The following is a 24,103-nucleotide window of genomic DNA, read 5'->3' on the forward strand; positions in this document are numbered from 1 at the left end:
TCAAAACATATTCCTACTCCACTACACTCGTAAAGATCAAATCCGACGATAAAACCAACTTACCTCTTCTGCCATCTAGGCAGACATGTAGTAAAAGCAAATCCAAAACCAAATCCATCGACATCACAAAATCCATACAATGTCCATACCATCAAACAGAACAAGTTTAGCATAATCTAAATAAGAAAACCAAAAGACCAACAATATCCTCATGGTCTGCAGGGGACTAGCAACTGGAATTCTCTCCTAACAGCATCAACCTGAAATAGCAACGGATGAGGGTGTGAGTCCAACACTCAGCGGGTAACAACTGATATACATAGTAAGGCAATAACAACTAACACTAATCATGCATACAGTCTCCTGACGTAATGAAGGTAAATGCAAACTGAAAGAACCAGGAGAATACTGTACTAACCAGGACCTGGTACAAGGATAAACAGTCCGAGAGGTATAGAAATCCTGTATGCATGTCAAGCATGGGCATCCAACCAATATGCAGCAAATAAATGCAGCAAACACAATCACAAGAAATAAATGCATCAATGCATATGATGTCAATGCAGTCATGGTCACCCCTGACGCCAGTCAGCCATCTCACACACAATGGTGGGACCGAGTGGGTAGGGCTGTGACAACCGTGCACTCTGACGTCACTACTCCTGATGAGTGACCGAGTGGACGGGATGCTGTCGGAGTACACACATACTCCTACCCCAAATCATAAATGGGGGAGCACAATGCTCTCATCTCCCGGTACACGATGACGGGAAGGGATCTCGACGTGCTACCACGCTGCAATCACACTACCCATGAGCGGACCAACGGAGCACCGAACAAGCAAACTGACGTGCTACCACGTTGCGTCAGCGGACCAACGGAGCACCGAACAGTGATGAAACTGGCGATGTGCTCGACAATAATGGAGCAATCTATCACACAACATGCAATCATGCAAATGGTGCATGACACTATGCATGGTAATATACTGAACCAATCTATATACATATATGATGTGCACCATAGTCAATAAATCATATCAAGGGTACACAGATCAGATAAGGTATCACACCTAGGTCCTGAACATGGTGAAGCATGATTATATCACTACCCCTAATCATGTATAATCAAGTAAGCAATAACATGAAATGCAAAACAAGCAATCAACCAAGCATGTAACAGGTAGCGGGTAGTGACTAACCGAAACAAAATAAGAAACATAATTATTGCTATTTGTTAAATTCACTACTATGCATATCAAAGACATAAAGTCAAAAGTACCCGCCTCCAATAAGAAAGGTCCAATCCAGTCAAATCCAACGTCGAGATGCTCGTCTCGTGTCAAAGCCTTGTAGTACATGGTATCCAGATTTAGCTAATTACTTATAAATTAATTAGCTAAATCAAATCCTCAAACCTATTTAGGATAATCTTTATCAAATACGACTATTGATTAACCTCCCATTTATCAACCTACTACAGCATGCATAATCATCTAAAATAATCAAATCCAGTCATGATCTACATCCAAGATCAAAACCTACATTAAACTAATCAATCACACTAATCATGTATCAACTAGTGATATACTAACCATCTAGAAATCCATATCATCTCCAATTCAACACATATCTAATTCATCAATAATACAAACCAACTACCTTACTTCTTACCTTAATCCACGGCCCAAAAAGGTTGCTGCCGGAAAGGAGACGCTGCCAGAATCTACTTCTCGGCTCTTATCAAAAATGCTGTCCACCAAACCAAATATCCCTAAGTTAGCAGCAAATCCTAGATCAATCACAACAATCAAATTTAGTTAAGGTTTACCTTAATCAACAATAACATAAACATAATCCACAATCCAACTCATACCAAATTCAACCCAACTTCGATCAGGGTATTGCTATCGAGGAACCAATGGCTGCTGTGAAGTTACTATAAACAACCCCAATTAGCACAATCAATTCTTACTATTATTAAACCCCAAAACACTACAACCTTACCTAAATCCGAAGCCTCAGCAGTGTTCCACTGTCGGACAATTTGCCTTTGCCGGAGATGGAAGAACCTCGCTGTGGGGAAAAGGCAGTGGCGTCGGGTGGTGGATCTGTGGTCACCGAGTGCTGGTCTCGGACTGCTCTATCAGAGATCAGTGTGGCAAAGCCCTTACCAGTAGGGAGGCAAGGGCGGGCTTGGGGCCCCGGAAAGATCAGTGAAAGGGGCAACTGCCGAACAGAACTCGACAAATTGGACTGGTGGCGCCAAGGAGATGGGTGTCGCCGGAAACCCTAGATCGGTAAATACCTTAGGGAAACCACCAGTGTGTCCCCGTCGCCGGCTCGGGTGCTCGATGCTAAGTTCCCTGTGGCCGGCGGCACTTGGCAGAGGCGAAGAGAGCGACCGCCGACATTAAGACAGAGAGGAACAGGAGGTTCCTCGACGGCAGAGGAGAGGGAAGAAGAGGAGAAGATCGGGTTCGGGAGAGGAAACCGGCGCGAGGAAGAAGGAGAAAAGGAACGGCGGAGAAGGAAGTTAGGGATTCTGTGTCACGGGGGAAAAATCGGGAGGAGAAAGAAAATAAAGAGAAAAAGAAAAAGGAAAAGAAATAAAACTTTTCCTCGCTTAAATGGGGTAGCTTAAACAAGCTTTCTGGGGCCCCATTTTTACCCCCGTTAACTCGTCCATACGAGCTCCGAAAAATTCCCGAAAAATTTCCAAAAATTCCAGAAAATTCCCTTATTATTATTCGCCATTTTTCCGGTATTTTACAATCACCTTATAATCCATCATGCTACCGAAAGAGGTAGTAAAATACTCGCTCTAAAAACACCTCAACGTAATCACCAAATGATGCCTCGATCTCAAAAATCATCATTTGCTTCTTCCTTCACGTGATGTCTTGTCGCGTAAAGATAAGCAACTAATTTCAACTTTTCTTACACCAGTACAAATTACATATTCGAATGTACTCACCAATTCATACGCCCATGAAATGGTTGTATCTCGTAAGTGTTAAGCAAGTAGCTTTACACTTTTCCACACCAGTGGGGGTATCCTATCCGAATACACCTCCTAAGTCATCCTACCAGGTACAGACGATCCAGGGTCAAAGTCCCCATGGAATAGGATACATCAAACCTCTGCAGGCTGACCAAGCCGACAATCGTATACGGCTAATTCAGTCTTCTCTACATTGGTATAAGTCATGTATCCAAATGTGCCTCAAAATATCTAACCAAGAACGAGCAAATAAAAAAAAAATCAAAATCTCTATAAAACTAGAGTAAGTCGGTCCCCTATTGATCGAACCAACAAAAATATATCGATCATCAACTAACTGATCCATTAAGAATACATCTGTAACAACCCAATTTTCCCTATTTCGAGTTCTAAATGTCATCAAAAATATCTGGAAATGCTTTTAAAATGTTTTAGAGATTTTTAGAAATTTTTGAAGTATTTTTATGTAATTTTTGGAGGACGTTTGGTATTTTTACTAAACGAAGGAAGTTTTGACAAAAATTGTCAAAGCCGAGATTCGAACTGTGAACCTCAGACCTGAACCGAACCTTAACCAAATCCGGCCAGCCAACTGATCCACGCCCTTTTTGTGAACATATATGGGACGAAATACATTTAAGCAGTAGTTAAGAACAGTTAAAATAAAAGGAAAATTAAACGCTCGGTTAAGGTTTCGAAACCGCGACCAGAGGTTTCGGTCAAACACAGTCAACCAACAGTTCCAGCGGGCGTTTCTTATTAAAGAAGGAGAAATATTCTATTTAAGCAGTAGATAGGAGCATTTTAAATAAAAGGGGAATAAAACGCTGGGCTGGGGATTCGAACCCATGACCTTTGACTTGGCCAAATCGTGGTTGACCAGCTGTGCCAGCGAGTTTTGTTGATTAAGGAAAGAACGGATTGTATTTAAGGTATAGTTTGTAATAGAAAACCTAGTTATAAAGGGATTAAGTTTTTCCCTTTCTCGCCGAAAACCCTATCTGCCCTTTCTTTCTCTCCGGACGACGTCCCCTGCTCTCAGGCGAAAACGAAGACGAGGCGAAGGCTTTGTCTCCAGCGGTCGGCTAAGAGGTGAATCGGCGAGCTCTTCTCGGATTCGAGCTCGTCTTGTCAAGGAGGATGCGCGGACACGAAGGGAACGCCAAGATTGTGAACTAGCCGAAACCCTAGAAGCTTCCCTACGGTTGTAAGTCCAAGAACAGCGATGTAAGTACTACTCACCTATGGTAGGAGTTGCTCCGAGCTTCGATTTTCTTCCTTACTTCCGGATTTCACAGTGCCGAGTAGAAATACATGCTAGGGTTTCTTTCCTTGCTTCCGAACTTCACAGTGCCGAGTAGAAACATATGCTAGAGTTTTCTTTCCTTGCTAGAGAATTTGATTGGGATAGGCTACAGGTTGTGTGTTTTCCGATTGTACATGCAATTTTTAGATCCATTGATAGTGTAGTTTAGTATTTCAATTTAAAAATTTCTTTGTTAAATCTGAGTATGAAATAGTTTAGTTCTTTTGAGCAAGTAGTCTTTATTTCATTTGTCACAGTGATGAGTAGTTTCGATTCCTTTATTTATTGTCATGAATTGAAGTTTCAGATTCCAGTTTCCGTTTGATAAAGAAGAGGAGAAGGGATTTGAATGGATTTAGCATGTTGTTTAGACTGTTCCTTGCTGTTTAGACTTTTCCTATGTTGTTTAGATTTTTCTCTTGCTGTTTAGTTTTCATTTGTTGTTAGTAAAGCATGAGCATATTTCTTTTCCATTGCTAATAGAAGTGCAGTTTTTCTTTTCTAGCTTTATGTTAGTTATTTGTAAGCATGAGCAGATTTCTTTTCCATTGCTAATAGAAGTGCAGTTTTCCTTTTCTAGCTTAATCTTAGCTATTTGTAAGCATGAGCAGATTTCTTTTCCATTGCTAATAGAAGTGCAGTTTTTTTTTAGCTTTTCCTTAGCTATTTGTAAGCATGAGCAGACTTCTTTTCTATTACTATTAGACTTGCAGTTTTTCTTTGCTATCAGTTTAACATGAGCAGTATTGATTCCTATTTTTAGTCTTTTGCTATTAGACTAACATGAGCAGTTTTATTTTAGAGTATGCTTAAAGAAATCAGATTCAGTTTTCCTTGATTTATGTTTATGGTAGCATGCTTAAAGAAGTCAGATTTGCTTTCTTTTGCTTGATTCTGTTGATACATGCTTAAAGAATCCAGTTGCTCTATAAAAACTCTAGGATCTGCCTGTAGGTGGAAAAAAAAAATAAGAGTTCTAATAAATTCTTTAGAGGTTTATAAGAAGTTATAAGAAAGAGAGACCAATGTCTTAATAGGATCCCTAAGTTTAAGTATTGGGTTCAGCAGCATACCAAGTGCTCAAAAAAATGCCAAGGCATTTTATTATAAGAATGTTAAAAGATAATAAGTATTTTATTTTAAAGAAAGGCTAGTACCCGACTTCCGAGGTTGTCGTTAAACAAATCCAGGTGACCGTTTCCGAGGTCTCGGCCCTAGTAAGACCAAGGTCTTTATCCTGTAGGACTACAACAGTCTCTATTAGGGAGCGCGCATAAGATGATACTATGCCTGGGTCCAAGACAAGAAAAAAAGTTGATTATTATTTTTAAGTATTAAAATATAAGTTTTTAACCAAGAAGAACTTTATTATTATTTTGAAGTAATAAAGTATAAGATTTGGAACAAATGAAATAAGTTTCACATATGCTTAGAATCAGTAAGTTTAGTTCTTTTGAATTCTAACATACAGCATGAGTTTCATTACTTTTCTTATTAGTTTAGTGAGCATGTTTAGTTTTATTTCCAGTATTCAGCTTTATTCTGGTATATCATGAGTATGCAGTTTATTTGAGTACTTTGCTATTAGATGAGTACATGTAGCTTTTCATTTAGCATTTCAGTTTCAGTATCGTTTGCATTTTTATGCACTTCGAGTTTTTGTGAGATAGTTTAGTACTTACTAAGCGTTTCGCTTATATATTTCTTTTTCCTCCTACTGCAGATAAAGGAAAAGCTAAAGTATGAAAGGAATGTGACAATGTGGTGGTGGTGAAGGTGTGTGATGGCTGGACTATGGGGAGATCAAGAGTTTGTTAAGGAATTATCAAGACTTTCCTATTTAGAGTTCTTTTAGTTTAAATACTATTATGAAGTTGGGATTGTAATTGAGTTTATTCCGTACTTGTAGCTTGATATGTCCTATTGTTGGAGTTAGATATTTGTTTACTATTGTTAGAATAATTTTCTTTTACTTACTGTGTTATTATTACTGCGTGGGTGTGGAAAAATATATTCCAGCCGCATGTGGCTGTGTATATAGTGTTTGTATTGTTGATTTAGTCACCAGTACAGGGGAGACTCTGTCGAAATTTTTCGGTAGGAATTCCTCTAGGGTCGTGATAAATCTAAGTGTCGCTAATAATAGCATAAGTGACACTAGTGAGTAGAGTAGTAGTTAAGTAACGGTCATCCTTAGAGAATAGTAGTAAGAAGGGTGGTCGTTACAACATCAATCCACAACTACCCAAGTCAATAAGGATAAATCAGTCCTCTACAGACAAAACCAAAGAGAATATAAATTAATCCTCTTTTCAGACTAAGTTAACATGATTATTACTGGTAGTATGATATGACGAATCCTCTAAAGACTATTATCCTAAATTTCCAGTAGGGTCGACCGTGATCCGTGGTTGACCCATCACATGCAATATATGCTACAACCAATTAGATAGGTACTAAAAGAGTACTAACACATATCATACTAACTATCATAGATAACGTAACTATATATGTACTAAAGGAAGTGCATGATGCTAGTAAAACAAACATACCTCCTATAGTTTGGAAATGTCCTGCTGCTATCTGGTCCCAAAATCCGAAAAAAGTCATATCGAGAAAACCAAAACACGAAATCCAAATACAAGAAAAATAGATATCGTAAACCTGAATCTGATACCAATAAATTGTCACGCCCTAAAGGAGTCTCTGCTAGAGGAAAATCCAACAACATCTCCCTTGTACCGGAGAAAAGATCGGAAAGAGAAGAGAGGGAATCGGGAAGCTTAGGGTTCGACGCATGGGGAGAAAAGAAAAGAAAAAGAAAAGAATAGAAAAAGAAAAATGAACTTAGGTTTGCTTAATCAAACCCTAAGTACACTCATCAATCAACTCCCACTTTTGGATATTCCAAACAGACTTTTCCCACACCTATAAATGCATCCCCTTAAACTCGTCATACGAGCTCCGATTAAATTTCAAAAAAATTCTTAAAAATCCTAAAAATTTCGTTAAGACTATTTGCCTATTAAAGCTTATTATTTCATTATTATCTGGGGGTCGTATTTTACAAGAAAAGTGTAACAAGCTGCACTTTCCTTTATGCAAATTTAAGTACATGAATCAAAATTCGTTACCCACCACACTTTGTAGACAGTCGACTCGATTGGACGGCTCCTCAGTAGTAGTTGAGTGTAGCAGAGTCATAGCAGAGCAACAACACGAAGTTAGAATAGTCAAAACATCACATGATTGCGTAGAAGCTCGTAAATGAGGTGTGTTCAATGCCTTGGTCGAGTAGCCCTTTAAGGGGGATGGAAGGTGCATTCAACGCCACTGAAAGCGCCTTCAACCACAAAATCTATCTCTTAAAACCCGACTCTTATCGTCGCCAAGGTCTTCTGTGTTATCCGACTGAAGACGTCTTCCAAGCTCTCGAAAGAGCCTTTCATAAACAGTACTCAAGACGTCTTTCATCGCATAGAAGGCGCTTCATGTACTGTTCACTAGAGTCGTTAATTTGGGTTGGGCCCGTCGGGTTGGCCCAACCCATCAAACAATTCAAGCGGGTTGGGTTGAAATTTTATCAACCCAAGCCCGCCGCGAGCCAACCCACCTAGGGTCGCGACCCGCGCGAGTCGGCTCATAACGGGCTTAGGTTGGCCCACTGGTTGAGAAACATATATAAACTAAGTTTTATGTCAATTTATTATCTTTCTTTGTTATAATTTTGAAATAAAAATAATACTTTTCATCCAACATAAGTACTCTTTTGTGTCTATTTATATTTAAAATATATGTTTATGAATGCATTTGATTGATGAAACCTTTCCGAAGTAAAATGTTGAAGATATGAAATATTTTTAATTTTTTAAAAAATTTAATGGGCCCGCGAGTTGGCCCGCCAAACCTGCAACCCGCCTTACATTGGGTTGGGATGGAAATTTCCTAATCCGCCAAGTTGACTGGTCAACCCGCCTCGCCTAGCCAAATGGTTGGCCCGCCACGGGCTGACCTACCCCGCCATGGGTTGGCCCGTCTGACAGCTCTACTGTTCACCCGAGGCAACTTGTGCTCCTTTTGCCTTGCAAGTTTATGTTAGCTCAAAACAAATAATAACCTGCAAAACAGAGTTAGTACAATAAAAAATAATATTAATTAGTAATTAGATTCTGTCCTCCCGAGTGTCTCAATTTAGATTTTTGATTGAACTGACACCTACTATCCCCTCAACCGGGGCGCGCCCTCATTGAGTTACTCTCCTCCAGTGACTTACCAAGTGTTAAGTTACCCCCTTAACGTCTAATCTGACCCACCAGGTCTTCCTACCAAAATTGCACATCCGGACTTTTCCAATTAAAATCAAACATCCCAACCTCCAGTCGGAATTGCTCATCAGGACTTCAACCCATTAGGAATCAAACATTCCGACCTCTTGCCAGAATCTCATATCTGGACTTTGCCAATCAGGAATCACACATCCCGACTGAACTTCCTATCTAGTGTCTGGTCTTCTTGACCTGTCATGTTAGTCAACCTTGCATACTCAGTAACAAGATTAGATCAATTATATATCTAACTGTAATTCACTTATATTGATCAAAACTCAAGTTTGATCATTGATGTCAAATCCACCAACATGCTAGACTGATGTTCATTGCTAATGCTTCCTCCAAATTTACTTTCGTAATCAATGGAAAACTTTCATATAAAGTCGGGCTAATCGTCATTAAAATTAGTCAACATAAATTGAATATCTAATGATATTTTTTAAAAAAAATAACAGTTCAAATTTTTATTTATTTGTATTTCAGATGATTTAAGGTAAACAACGATTAATCCAATCCAATGTGTGTGTTCGATTCTTCAACTAATTTATTTTTAAACGGAATTTCAACTTACCCATAAATTTTATCTACTTTTTCTATTGTAACCCAATAATTAAGAATACTACTTTCTGATCCTATAATTTATAAAAAGGAATACAAAAAAACAATACCTCTTCTTTGTCAGCACTCATAATAGAAGAGACATTGTTCATTTAGGTGCATAACTTGAGCAGAGTTTATAAGGGCAAACATGGCATTTGAAATAAGAAAAGTTATCAAAAAATTTCAATAGTTCAGCAACTTTTTCCATTAATGCCAAAATGTTTCACTTGAGTATCAAAATGTCTTATCTCTATATTTAACCTTTCTAAATGACCACTATATCACTTGTAGAGTAAGCATTTTGATAGTAAAATAAAAATTTTCTTCACCTCCGTGATATGGACAATGCATGCCATGGAAAAATAGATTTGCATAGGAGAAGAGGCGACATTAAGATCAAAGCTTACTTCTTTACATCTAGCTGGCGGCGACAGTTGCATTGGCATCTAGCTTCTCCATCTCCCCGGCGAGGAGGAGAAAATGGAGAACCCAATGTACATGGCACTGGCGGCACTGCTCATCCTTCACCTGCAACATCTTCTTCGTGCACGGTTAACTGTGGCCAGAGAGAGAATTAGAGTATGATGCCTTGATTCCACTCATATTGGAGCTCATCGTGTTTCCTGCCATTTTCTTGCTTGTGCTGCATTATGGGGAGTAAATTTTGGGACGTCATTTAGGCATCTTTGGAACAAGACTACTAAGTCATTTAGGCATCGTGTGAAGAGAAGTATGATCCTACTGAACTTAACTATCTACAAGATCTAAGGTGTAGTGGCCAAGTCTTCCAGTTCTATAAAGCTTTAGTAATTTTGTAGCAACCGTGCTATGTCTGTGCGCACTTGACTCTAGAGAAGCTTTAAGAGGCACTTGCAATGCTTTAATCTGAGATTCGATCAATCTCTCCATGTCACATTCATTTTCCAAATCTCCCTCAAACGATGATATGCAATCGAAAAGGGTTTGACGAACATCTTTGACAATGAAATCCTGCACAGAATCCTAATCATCAAGTTCTGCATGTTGGACGAACACAGCAATGCAAAACAAAAGTAGAGGGATGAAGTAACATATATTAATATGCTCGTGATTTTATGAACCCTAACATTGATCTTTTCCTTTTTTTCCTTTTTCAAGTAAATGAACTACTTATTAATAAAAAATTAGAAAGTGAGACAAGGATAGATTTTAGAGGAAGACACTTGTGTTTAATGATTCTGAAAGTAAAAGGTGAATAGACTTTGGATCTGCTGACCTGTGTAAAATCTGAAGCATATTGTCCCTTTCTTCTATGTTTCTCTAAGCTACCAGGCATGCTATCTGTAGTATCCTTCGGTGTTACCCATCGTTTGTATTCTTCAGACAAGTTTAGAATAGCCAGAAAATACCGAGCAAGTTCATGCTCATCCAATAGATTATCCTTGATAGCTCCTGTTGCGGAGAGAGCTAAGAAATGTACTGATCCAGCAAGAAACAGAAAACAAGATAGAAGTTCAGGCAGCTTCAGACCTGTCAAGGCTAGTTTAGCCCCTGAATGATAGTGAGCAATTTCAGGTCGAAGAATACCAGGTGTATCCAATACGTAGAGGTTGGGATGACTTCCAAACTGTAAAGACCATGTTTCAAAATGTTGAAAATGCAAAACAATATCATAAGGTCTACATGAAAGAAAAAAAAAACAAGAAAAATGATTTGCAGAGGGAAAAATCTCAAGGATAGACACATAAAATGATGGACCCACAAAAGTGAAAATAGTGGGTAATGAATTTATGTGTCTATAGTTTTTCCATGAGATTTTTTCCCTCTGCGTATCATTACTCAAAAAACAAGGGCATACCATTATTATCATTGTTTTAGTTACTACCATGCAAGGTGCTGCTCAAAAGGCGTTACAAACTGTTTGCAACGTGAATGAGATTGACCTTAGATTTAAACCACATATTATCATAAAGCTATTGAGAGTTTTGGCAGCCTGAATCTAGAGAAGACAAAAGTCACAAACAATCCACAGCGCTAGATGGATAAGTTACTTCAGCGTTTGCAATTTGAATGAGATTGCCCTTAAATTTAAACCAAAGATGTTATAACCTAATTTAGGAAAATTTTCAAATTAGATGTTATAAACTAAATTTGAGATTTTTATTTTTGAGCTTAAAGTCTAAAATACTTTGATTTTTAGTAATTTCATATTCTAAATTAATTATAAGTCAACTAATTATAAGTCAACCTCCCTCACAATTTGAATGAGATTGCTCTATCACTGAGGGAAGGAGCTATTTTTAGACTTGAGCTGGAACTAAGTTCTCCATTCACCCTTTTTGGCGCATATGGCGCATATATATTTTTTCTTTTGATAATCTTCATAATTTCTCTCAACTGATGCTTATTATTGATTTGAGCATGAAATCTCCATTAAATAGTGAGATTTTAATTTTTAAATCTCTTAAAAATGATTATACCATGATATTAGTATGGTTGACTAAATTCTGGACTTATGTAGTGATTTATTTACTAATAATCTTCCTATCTGTTGGAACCCCAAGGTTGTTTTGGTGTGATCAACAAGTTAAGTTAGGTCCTGCGTTGTATTTAACCTTGTGTCTAAGTGTGCAGGAGCTTAGGAGCACAGGTACTCGAGCGAAAGACGCAGCTAGCGAGAAGGACGGCACGCGGTGCGTCCGAGGGACGAGGTGCTGCGGAAGAGTACACCGGCGGACGAGAAAGAAGTGCGCGCGGTGGTTCCGAGGTACGAAAGCCGGAGCGGAAGATTGCTCGGGGAGCAAGAGACGCAGCTAGCACGAAGGTCGGCACGGGGTGGACCGAGGGACGAAGTCTGCGGATGAGTACGCTGGTGGACGAGAAGGGACACGCGGTAATTCCGAGGGACGAGAAGCCGGAGGGAAGCACGCTCGAGAAGACCGGAAGATGGGTTCGGGTGAGCCCTATTCCGGATGTCAGAGATCAGCCAAGCGAGCTGAACCGGAGCAGAAATCAACGTCGGTTGACTTTTGGCTCCGGGGCGCCCGGAACCCCTCCGGGCGCCCGGACCGTGAAGTTTGACCAGATTGAGTCAATCTCGTTCTGGACGTTGGGGATAAAGTTTTATCCCCAGGCGCCGGAACCCTTCCAGGCGCCCCGACCAAGGTTATAAATATAGCCTTGGTCTAGAAGCTTTAACAACGATCATTCTATTTCCAAACACTTGTGTGCTTTAGTTGTAGTTAAGTTTCTGTTTTCTGTGCCTAAACACTGTTATTAATCTTCCTTGGATTAACAACCACATCGGTTGTAACCAAGTAAACCATCGGTGCCTCGTCTTTTTTATGCTTTATTATTTACTGCTTAATTCATTTTGCAAGTGTTAGCTTAATCGTTCGAGGAAGGGTTGTTTTGTTTTAATGTTAGGTTATTTACCAACTCTTCTAACCGGCCCAACGGTCCTACAAGTGGTATCAGAGCCGAGTATGCCTCAGAAGGACTAACCGCCGTCTGACGCAACAAAAACGATGGTCGGAGCTAGCGACTATCCACCTGCATTCGAGGGGGAGTTTTCCATCTGGAAACAAAACATGGAGGTATACCTTAACTCAGATTCTGGTATTTCTTTAATAATGAAATTTGGTTATGAAGAACCAAAGAACACGAACGGAGAAGGACTCGATCTACGCCTCTGGAACGAAAAGCAACGTGAGGAGTCTATGGCAAATGGGCGGGCAAAATATTATCTTCTGAATGTAATACCAAAGGAAGATTTCAAAAAGGTCGCAGATTATGAAAGCGCAAAAGAACTTTGGGAAAAGTTCTTGCAACTCTACGAAGAACCTTCAGAAGCTGACACCTCAATAGACACCGAGCCACCGACAGAAGAGTCCGAAATCGAGGTAAGTACTACAACAGCCGAAGTACATCCCGAGATCGATGAAGGGGGAGAATCTTCGGAAGAAAGCAACTCGATAGGGGGAGAATCAATTACTGACAAGGTAAGTCAGGTATGGACTCGAACCTCTGATCAATTGAATGATTCAATCGAAGAATTGCCTGAAAATTTTTGCGAATCATCGAAAGAGTTTTTTATATTAGAAAATCAATTGTCAAACTTATCCTGCAAATTTGAAATATTATCGAAAGAGTTCTTCGAATTTCAAAATATCTTAACAAAAGAATTTTGCAAGTTGGAAACTTTGCTAAAAAACTTTTGTGAATCACAAAGAAGTTTTTCGAAAGAATTATGCAACTTAGAAATATTATCGAAAACTTTTTCTGGTCCTAAAAATTTGGAATTACAAATTACTTTATTGAAAAAGTTTTATGAATTAGAAATTGATTCATCGAAAAATATTTTCGGATTAAGAAATCTATTATTAAAAGATTCCTGCAAATTCTTATTGTTAAAAAATTCTAGCAAATTAGAAAAAAGTCTTTCAAACGAATTTTGCACATTGCCGAAAGAATTTTTTATATTGTCGAAAAATTTTATCAAGTTAGAATCTATGCTATTTGAATATTTTTGTGAAGTTGCAATTCAAAAAATAATAGAAATTAACATGATACAAATTGTTGCATGTTTAATATTTGTGGCTTTAAATTTGAAATAGTGTGATTTAAGAAGTTTTGATAAATTAAAATGGAAATTTAAATCCTGTTGATAAAGAGCATTAGAACAACAATTAAATAAATGCAAAGAAATTTTTTTTACGTTATCAATTCTGATAAATTTTCTTACATAAATATTTGGGCTTAGAATGATTTTTTTTGTGAAAATTATTGCAAAATTTTCAAAGATTCTCGAAATTGCTCTTAATGACTTAGAAATTTTTTTTTTTATTTGATTTAGAGATATTTTTTTTCTAAGTCTTTAGCCCTTAGATTGTTTTTTTTAAACCCCATTTTTATTGTGATCAAAGGGGGAGAAGAGAAAGTATAAGTCTAGGGGGAGGTAGAAATATTGAAAATTAAATTTTTTTTTGAAATCTAATTTTTTCTACCCTTTTGCACTTAAATTGCAAATTAAGTTAATTGACTTAATTTTATTTTATATCTGTGTTGACCCTAGCTTAACTTGGGTTGATCACACCAAAAAGGGGGAGATTGTTGGAACCCCAAGGTTGTTTTGGTGTGATCAATAAGTTAAGTTAGGTCCTGCGTTGTATTTAACCTTGTGTCTAAGTGTGCAGGAGCTTAGGAGCACAGGTACTCGAGCGGAAGGACGGCACGCGGTGCGTCCGAGGGACGAGGTGCTGCGGAAGAGTACACCGGCGGACGAGAAGGAAGTGCGCGCGGTGGTTCCGAGGTACGAAAGCCGGAGCGGAAGATTGCTCGGGGAGCAAGAGACGCAGCTAGCGCGAAGGTCGGCACGGGGTGCGACCGAGGGACGAAGTCTGCGGATGAGTACGCTGGTGGACGAGAAGGGACACGCGGTAATTCCGAGGGACGAGAAGCCGGAGGGAAGCACGCTCGAGAAGACCGGAAGATGGGTTCGGGTGAGCCCTATTCCGGATGTCAGAGATCACCCAAGCGAGCTGAACCGGAGAAGAGAGCACGGACCAAAAGTCAACTGGGTTGACTTTTGGCTCCGGGGCGCCCGGAACTGTCCGGGGCGCCCGGAACCTGAAGTTTGACCAGAACGCTTCTTTTGCGTTCTGGACGTTGGGGGATAAAGTTTTATCCCCCCAGGGCGCCCGGAACCCTTCCAGGCGCCCCGACCAAGGTTATAAATATAGCCTTGGTCTAGAAGCTTTTAAAAACAATCACGATCATTCTATTTCCAAACACTTGTGTGCTTTAGTTGTAGTTAAGCTTCTGTTTTCTGTGCCTAAACGCTGTAAGAGGCTTCTCCGCCTGAAGGAGTTTTTGAGCTTAATCTTCCTTGGATTAACAACCACATCGGTTGTAACCAAGTAAACATCTGGTGCCTCGTCTTTTCTTTTATGCTTTTATTTATCTGCTTAATTCATTTTACAAGTGTTAGCTTAATCGTTCGAGGAAGGGTTGTTTGTTTTTAATTGACAGGTTATTTACCAACTCTTATAACCGGCCCAACGGTCCTACACTATCTACTTCCACCATTGCAAGATTAATTTACAATTAGTCTATTGTTTTATCAAAATTAATCTTTCTAAAATAAATTTCAGACCCTGATACAATGAGCATACGTAAAGACTCATTTTGGAGCCTTATTCTGTTGATAGTACTGACCTGCAATCCAAGTTAATTTTAGATCTCGACAGAGGCCCATGTAAACTTCATATATTAAATCAAGTCTTGGTCTAAGTTCAATTTCATTTAATTTTGGTAGTTGAACTAAAATTTAGCAAATAATATTTTGCTAAGGTTAAAATAGAGGAGAATTGACCAAGAAATGATTGCTTTAGGGTACTTGATTAACACGTTATGGCTTTGACTATGGTAATCATCTTTTGCTCAAAACTAGAACTTGATTGAGGTATTGACTTAGACCTAGTAACCAAGAATAGAGTTAGAATTTAATGGATTAGACTCTACTAGGTGAGCCATCAATATAGAGTAAGATATATCAACTATCTTGATTAATCAATCTGATCATTCAATTTGTTAAAGGTTTAGATGGATGTTGATCTAGTTATTTTACTTGGGTTTTTGGAGTTGCATTTCAATTATTCTGCACACTTGAAAAGTATATAGTGTCAATTTCTTATTGACATGGATCAACATAGATGCTACCAAAAGCACTTAGGATTTGTTTAATATCTAATTTGAAATTGTTTGGTGTGATATTCACTAATGAAATGATTTTCTTGACTATAAAGGATTGGAGCAGTGATTATGGATTAGTGATCAATGTATAATGAACTCAACTTCTCCATCTCTATGAGAACAATACCAAGAGTTCGACTAATTAGCTAGCTTAGTCTTTCTATGATTTTAGGAAATTTGTATGTTTTGGAATGATCAGTCCTTACATTTATTTTAAAAGAATGTTGGTTTAAGCTAGACATGCCTTAATTTAATGAGAATGATTAGGAGTGTAATAAAACTATACGTTAAGTTGAATCAATGACCATAATCATAATCTCTTTGGCAGAAAAAAAAAATACAATTGCTGATGATACAGTTATAGATTAATCAGATTTCTTCATTCATTTTAATTTTTGATGATAGATTGTCCTTGATTTGTACCTTTAAAATATAATACTCTTGCTATTGATAATGCCCCATTGTTATGGCTTGAAATCTTATGTCGTGCTGAGCGGCACAATCAAAACGGTATCATTCCAATAAATTATCAAAACTTAATACTACTTAGCACAAGCACTATTTCTTGTGCCGATGTGTCAATTATGTCCATAAGTATCGTCGCATGCTACAACATGAGTCAAAATGAATTGAGGTAATATTGTTAATTTTTTATCTTGTGCCCATACAAGATAACGTCAAAACTTGATCATTCCAAATAAAACACAAAATCCAAACTTGGGGGCAAAAAGGCATACGCTAGCCTGAGCACCCCACACAACTGGTCCCATAGTCATTTGTAGATAGGTAAATCACGGATGACTTTGCCTTTGAACAATGACCATTGCATGAAGGAGGGTAGGCACCTAGCAAGCATTTCGCTGTCAGGAATTGACCTCCAAACCTCTTGGTGGCAACACCCTATGCAATGACCATCTGCCCGTCCCATGGGGACAAAAGGAACTAAAATGCAAACTTAAATATATAGTTGGTGTATCTTCTTATTTTTTTATTTTTTTTCTTCTTTCTCCTTCCATCTCCAATTCTTCACCAACATCAAGTGTTTAAATGTCGGCATGATACTGAGACAATATCGTTTTAGTCAAAGACTAAAACTCTAGCACGACTCAAGATTGTGAATCTTGCCCATTATACCTGATTTTATTTATGATATAATAAAGATTGTCATTATGAAAATATATTTTTCTCTTATGGATTAAATTCAATTGATTTTATTATCAATTCAATTTTGAAATAAGTTTGATGCCATGTTTATGATCCTTTCCCTCATATCTACAATCACAGATAAAGTATGATACTTCTTATGGAAAGGTTGTTGTTGTTGATCATTGATAATTTTCTTTAGAGACTCAATAATTCCTTGATACAATTACCAATATGATGTACTCAACTCTATCACTTCATAGATTAGATAGTATCACTTATTTCGCATTGCTACCACCTTGACTTCATTGTGACTTACTATTAGCATCCTGGAATTCTCATTTTCTCTCATGGATTATATTCTATTGATTTTAATTATCAATTCAATCTTGAAACAAGTTTAATGCATGATCCTTTTCTCTCATATCCACAATCATAGTTAGATTATGATACTTCTTCTTATGGAAAGGTTGTCGCTGATGATCATTCATAATTCTCTTTATCGGCTCAATAATTCCTTTATAAAATTACCAATGTAATGTACTCAACTCTATCACATGATAGTCTAGATAGTTATCACTTGTTTCACACTGCTGTCACCTTGACTTTATATTTGACACATTGTTAGCATACTCGAATTCTCATTTTGCCCCATGAGATAGAGAACTTTTGGCTTATAATTTGTCACATGTGTCAACAACAAGATTCACTACTTGAACTCATGGCATATTGTGGCCAGTCCAAGGGAGTGCGAAAGTTTCACCATGGGCAACTCTCATCTTAAGTATATGTTTGATCTCAATAGGTCATTCTTGGATATTGACTGGGGCTCTTTTGAGTACTTGTTTAAGATAGCGGGTGTCATTGGATAAAATTGTGAGATCAATAGTATGGGGTGTCAATCAAGTTGACCAATGTTTGTTTTTCACATTTTATGTTTCATTGCTGATTTTGCTTATTTATGATATTCTTTTGCTTGATTTGTTGATTCATGATTGTGTATTCTCTTTTTTTAATGAGCTTATGTTAAATTTGTATCTATATGTGCACAACTATGTTATTGTGACTTGATGGCTTATTTGCGCCTATAGTTGTTTACTAGATTTTATTTTTTGAACTCCTAGTTCTTAACCATATACTTGTTAGTGTGCACTTATGTGCCAAGACACTCCTTATGTATTTTTTGGATAATTATTTCATAAAGGTAAGTATGTATCGTTAATCATTTACTTTTCTGTACGTATATGATTAATGATAAAGTCTCATAGATTAATGGTTATATTAATCTAAAAAATAGTCCTTGATCGGATAGATATATGGAGGAGACATAGATATCTAGATCAACGCTGAGTATGATTAGGTCAAGTTAACCAAGGGATGGATATCCAAGTTGTACTTGGGGTGCCTTGAGTTTAGAGATACACTAGACACAACCTGCTTAAGAGGAACCCACATATTAAGTATCATTGACCATTCTTTTTATGAATGAGTATAACTGATCTTTTGACTTGAGACCTTCATTTATTCTATGCGTGGAGTTATTTACTTTGACGCCGTTAAAAGCAGTCTTTAATTAAATTGCGATTAATACGGCAGTTGGGTGTATGGCAAAGTGTAGAGAGAATAATATTAAGTCAATAAAGGATTCATCATTCTCTTGGATTAGGAGTTAACATCCTGACCGCTTGATAGAGATATTAGTGACTTGAAATCCATGGCCATGGGAAGAATAATTCTATTATTCAAGAGAAGTCTATTATATCTTGGAAATCAAGTAAAACAATTAATTTGTTAATGATGCATAATGTACCGAATTAATTGGGATGTAGGCTTAGATGAAGAGATTGAATTACACAGTAATCGGTTCATGATGGTTTATAGTTTATGACTAATATTAATTTTATTATGTTGTGCGACTAAAAACTGTTCCTAGACGGTTACCTTAGTCTGTGTTACTGCCTTCGTGTATAAAATCTAGAGGGTCACACGCATAACACGTAGACATGAACATTATCTATAATTGATTATTTTAGTGGATACTAAAATTAATCAATAAGAATTAATTGTATTATTAATTAATTCTGAGATATTGGAAGCTAATACGGGTCAAGATCAAATATGGTTTTATTTGATTCAAAGAAGAGGGAGTAGAGAATTTGGATAGACACAATAATGGTGATCCTTGGAAAATTTGAAGAGTTATAACTCTTCATATTCCTTGAAGAATTAATGGATGCCATAATTCTACTTAAATGAAGAATTAATGGAGGTCATAACTTTTCATCTTCCTAATTAATGGAGGACATAATTCTACTTAAATGAAAAATTAATGGAGACCTTAACTCTTCATCTTCCTTGGAGGCTATAAATAGTCACCCTTGGAAAAGTTGGATGGATGAGCTCTTTTTCATTTCTCTTTTTCTTCCATCAAAAGGATCGATAGTGCTTCCAAAAGGTTTTGTCGATCCAAAAGGCTAGTACCTAACGGATCGTATCAACTCCGTGATCTAGTGCGCGTAGATATCGCTAGAGGAGTCATAATGAGGCTCTTATTTGTTTGTGATATCATTCACGCCTATCGAGGACTCAAGGTATGTTTTTATGTTATTTTATTAAAACTATATGCACCACGAAGAGATTCATGATTTAACGGAAAAAATCTGATTTTAATATATATATTCTGCTGCACTCCAATTCTAACAATACTATAGGGACCTACCTAGTATCGTTGCGAATATGTTACATTTACAGCATTTTTTTAGCAGGGGTTATTGTGAAATTTGTATTCAAGTGACATTAGCATGTGCTGAGTGATTGAGTGAAAATTTATATGCTTTTTTGAATGATTTCATAAAATTTTACACATAGTAGAATTTTTATTGTTAGTTCATACCGGGACATAATAGAAGAAGTGCAACCTTGTAAACAATTTCTACCACCAAGTGCTTAAGAGTTTATTGTCAGCATTCTTTCCTCCTTGCAACACCTTACCTTTGAAGGTTGCTAACTCTTCTTTGCCACTCCCAAACTTGACTAACTATTTTCCACTTGCTTGAATCTTCATGGAATAAGATATTACAATAAAGAACAAGCTATGACTTGCAAATTATGCAATGAGTGCTCCTAGTTTGTTTTACCAACAATTATGAGTAACTCATTTAAACCTCCAAACAAAATACTAAACCATTATAAAGCAGAGCACTGAGTTGTCCTTTTATTCTTGATGGTTCCAAAACTTCAACAGCACCAGGACAACAGAGTAACATCTTAAGAAACTTTTAGTTATTATAAAACTTCATCATATTATCAGCATTTATTCCAGAATTTCAACTCAAAATAGATTGTGCTTCACATCACATTATAGATAGCTAGGTGAGCCAAATTTTGCTTTCACCATTCAATTCCTAGCCTCAAATTTTCCTATTCCTTGGATAACATTAAATGCTGATGTTTCACATAAATTCTCAGATGCCACTACATGCATTTCTTTTCTTTAAACAAGACAGATGGAAAGATGCAAAACAATGCTCCCATAGAAGAAACATACCTTATAACTGCTGATATCTTCTGTTTCCCCAGGATATGGGCTAACTACTGCATGCTTTAGTTTTCCTTTCTCTGCAAAATGGTGTTGCATAGCAACAACAATAACAACAATGAACCCTGAGACTCAGATAGTTGACTGGCCAACTGTGTTACGTAGAAGCATACAGAAAAATAAATAATGAAAAAAATCAAAATTTCATAATCAATGGTTGAGAGAGCACCTGCTGCTCCAATCCTTCCTATTTGATGCATATTATTGGCTATGGATGATTTTCCAACATTCGGGATTCCAGCAAGGAGTATAGTTGCAGTATACTTACTCTGACCAAACTTTAGTTCTTTCAGTTTAGCTCGTACAATTCTCAGTAGCTGACCAAGAAGATAATTTTGATCAACTCCCTCAAAAACCATAATGGATAAGTGTTTGGTAATGCCCATAAAGACATCCCTACATTGAGCACAACAAATTTCTCTATTGGACACCATTTACGAACTGAAGCTATTTAGTAAATGCAGTATCATATTACCTCTTTGACACTATCCTTATTGTGAGCATTGAGTCCACACGTTGGATAGTTCTGGTTTTTGAAGTTCTCAATCCATTTCTAAAAACAAAGATGGTCAGTTATAAAGAGAAAAACTTAGATATATACAAAGTAAAAAAAGGTTATCATTCTCTTGGGGGGGACTTCTGTTGCAAAAATAAACAACAGAAGACCCAATGCTTCAAAGATATTACCTTGGTTAGGGAATCATTAGCCAAGTCAACCTTGTTCAGCACAATCACTTGCTTATGGGAGCAACACGCTTTTCTTAAGGACTCAAAAGCAGATGTAGTTGGGATCTGCAGAATAAGTTAAACCACAAGGCTAAAAAAATTTAGTACATAGTTCCTCTGATTAACACAAAAAAATGCCTTAGGAACTTATATACCTAGATTTCTTCAATACTTTATTATTACTCTGAGACAAAATCAAAATTTCATGAATCACAGACAATATTACTTTTCCCCCCAATGTTTAGTAGTACGTTAACAATATTGTGGTTCTTAGAAGTAAAGGTGCGTTCCTGGCAACAAATTGTATCTATACAACCAGAGCATCCAGAAGCTAAAGAAAATATTTGTATAACTCAATCCAATTGAGAAGATACGAGCCTCAACAACAGAAGTGTTTTCACATGACTAATGCCAATAAGTGAGTTCTTTCCAAAAGTTGAATTTTTCTAACAATTCAAGGAAATCCATTTTTTGCTTATTCCTGACAAAAAAAACAACTAAACAATCGGCAGCTACATGTTTGTAAAGATTTGTATGATAGATCACGGATAGAAAAGGTGAAGAAAATTCACAAAACATATCTCGACAACAAAAAAGCTTCAAATCATCCATGCAAACAGTAACATAATGAAAACAAATAGGAAAGCAAAACCATTGAACAAAAACAAAGAGAAAGAGGAACAAACCCGAGCATCGCGGACTTCGAGAACAAGGTCAACGAGTGGGATACGATCGAGGATGGCCCGCTCGGCAGCAGCAATGCGAGAAGCACACCATCTTCCAGAACCTTTCTTAGAAGCCAATTCACGGGCAACTGCGTCCAAACGTCTTGTGAAAGGCGTAGCCATCGCTGTTGCACAGGGAAGAAAAAGAAATTTGGGGATAAAAAATGTATAGGTTGCAATGGGAAGTATGGTTCGTCAGAACGGACGCCACGGGAACGGAATGAATGAGCTGTACCAAATTTCCGGTAGATAACGTTAAAGACTTTGGCAGCGTCTTGAAGCGGCGGCGTCTTCTCCGGCGACAGATCACGGCGGCGGCGTCGCCTTCTCCGGTGACAGCTCACGGCTGCGGAGGTGGAGGCGGCGGCGCGTGCGGGAGAGGTGAAAAGCAGCGGCGGAGGAAGTGGTTTGGTGGCGACGGAAGAGACGGCGCGCGGGCGAAGTGAGGAAGGCGGTGTAGGAATAAAATTTCGGAAATTATTTGAAACCTAGGTTAATTATCCAATAAATTCCGAATTTAAATATGACTTAATTAGATTGTAACAATTATCCTCTATAAATATTATATAAAATTTATTTTAAATTCTAAACATTCCTAAATACATCTTATATATTTAAATTAATTTATTTTACATATCATTAACTAATGTTATAATTTTATTAAGAATTTCCCTTTACTAGCTAACTTTAGTGACGCTCAAAATAAAATTACAGTAATATTTTCTTTTATTCGTATTAAAAATAATTCTAAGATTTATTAGTAATTTTCACAAACATGCATCAGGGATCTAGAGTTTGAGACTCAGCTGCAGCGTATTATTGAAAATTTTTCTCATTAATCAATCAGGAATCTAGAGTTCGAGATTCAGTTGGCATCTTATTAAGAATTTTTCTAATTAATCAATTAGAACTTTAGAGTTATCTTTAGTCCCACATCTTAAAATTAACAATACTATGACAAAGAAGCTTCTATAAATATCCTGAGTCACAGTGTTAGAAAATATATTTTTCTTGACTTTTTAGTTAAGATCAAAGTATGATATTAAATTAATTTTTTATAAGGATGAGTCTGTGTTTTTCTCTAAGATTAAGTTAGTATTTATTCTTATCAATTTAATATTTGATATAAAAATTTAAATTAATTTTTTATAAAGGAGTATCCGTTATTATTATTAATTTACTTATTAAATTCATTCTAATCAAATTTTTAAATGATTAATTCTATTTTTTTTTATAAATCTGTACGGACTATTCTAATAAACTATCATGACCGTCAATTTAGATTATATCCGTTGGATTCGTCTGCCACGTCAAACAATTTAAGTGAGTTTATTTAAAATTTTAACAAACCATTTAAAAGTCGGTCTAAACAGGCTCACCCTTTTAGGCTTGTTGCGGGCTTGGATTGATCCGCAGATTGAAAAAAAATTTCTTAAAAAATTTAAATGGCGGATTTGACCTACCTCAATTTAAAATTTTTTAATATATATTTTTAATATTTTTTTTTGGCGAGATGATAGATTAGTTCTAAGGGTAATGAGAGTTCTTTGGGGAGATCAAATCCTCTGTCCCGAGATTTCTTGTGTTCCCGTGTTTCCTCGTCGATCAGACGGGCTAGATCATATCTCAAGGATACAGTGCACATCACGAGATTGTCATAATCATTCGATCGACAAGGGGACACGGGGACGTGGGAATCTTGGGACAGAGGATCTAATTTCTTCTTTGGAAGCTCCCATTGTGACGTGGAAGAAAAAGCTCCCTCCCACTATGAGAGTTTTACAGAAGGAGAAACTTCGTGTTTACAAAGTCACTCCTTCATTTGTTTTTTAATATATTTTTTTTAATTTATGTTTTAACAAATAAAAAAATAACATATTAAAAAAAATTAATGCAGGCACATGTAAAGAAGTTGTTAAGAGATTTTTTTATAATAGAGAGA

General features: G+C 37.0%; 1 protein-coding gene across 2 annotated transcripts; it reads right to left on the minus strand.

Annotated features, from left to right (window-relative positions):
* Positions 1-198: 198 nt before the first annotated feature.
* On the minus strand, positions 199-22,628 carry LOC122002951 (DAR GTPase 2, mitochondrial-like). Of its 2 annotated transcripts, XR_006117754.1 has the most exons (11): positions 22,397-22,628; positions 22,123-22,286; positions 21,398-21,502; positions 21,186-21,263; positions 20,880-21,027; positions 20,660-20,730; positions 10,747-10,843; positions 10,493-10,668; positions 9,990-10,227; positions 9,645-9,880; positions 199-260 (listed from the first exon to the last, which is right to left on the minus strand). XR_006117754.1 is itself a non-coding variant. In XM_042558359.1 (10 exons), the coding sequence occupies exons 2-10, from the start codon at positions 22,282-22,284 to the stop codon at positions 9,849-9,851; spliced, it is 1,107 nt and encodes a 368-aa protein (XP_042414293.1). In that variant the 5' UTR covers positions 22,285-22,286; positions 22,397-22,628; the 3' UTR covers positions 9,418-9,848. The 2 variants fall into 2 exon arrangements, 1 of the variants encoding a protein (XP_042414293.1); XM_042558359.1 differs by lacking the exon at positions 199-260 and having other exon boundaries at positions 9,418-9,880.
* Positions 22,629-24,103: the final 1,475 nt, after the last annotated feature.

The sequence above is a fragment of the Zingiber officinale genome, chromosome 1A, assembly GCF_018446385.1.
Source record: "Zingiber officinale cultivar Zhangliang chromosome 1A, Zo_v1.1, whole genome shotgun sequence".
NCBI lineage: Eukaryota > Viridiplantae > Streptophyta > Magnoliopsida > Zingiberales > Zingiberaceae > Zingiber > Zingiber officinale.

Excerpts from the sequence above, each read along its gene's own strand:
- LOC122002951 (XM_042558359.1), bottom strand. The coding sequence starts at position 22,284 with ATGGCTACGCCTTTCACAAGACGTTTGGACGCAGTTGCCCGTGAATTG. Across the intron at positions 10,844-20,659 it reads AAGATATCAGCAGTTATAAG|TTTGGAAGTCATCCCAACCT; the intron begins GTATGTTTCTTC and ends TGGTCTTTACAG. Across the intron at positions 9,881-9,989 it reads CACCTTAGATCTTGTAGATA|CACAAGCAAGAAAATGGCAG; the intron begins GTTAAGTTCAGT and ends CCCATAATGCAG.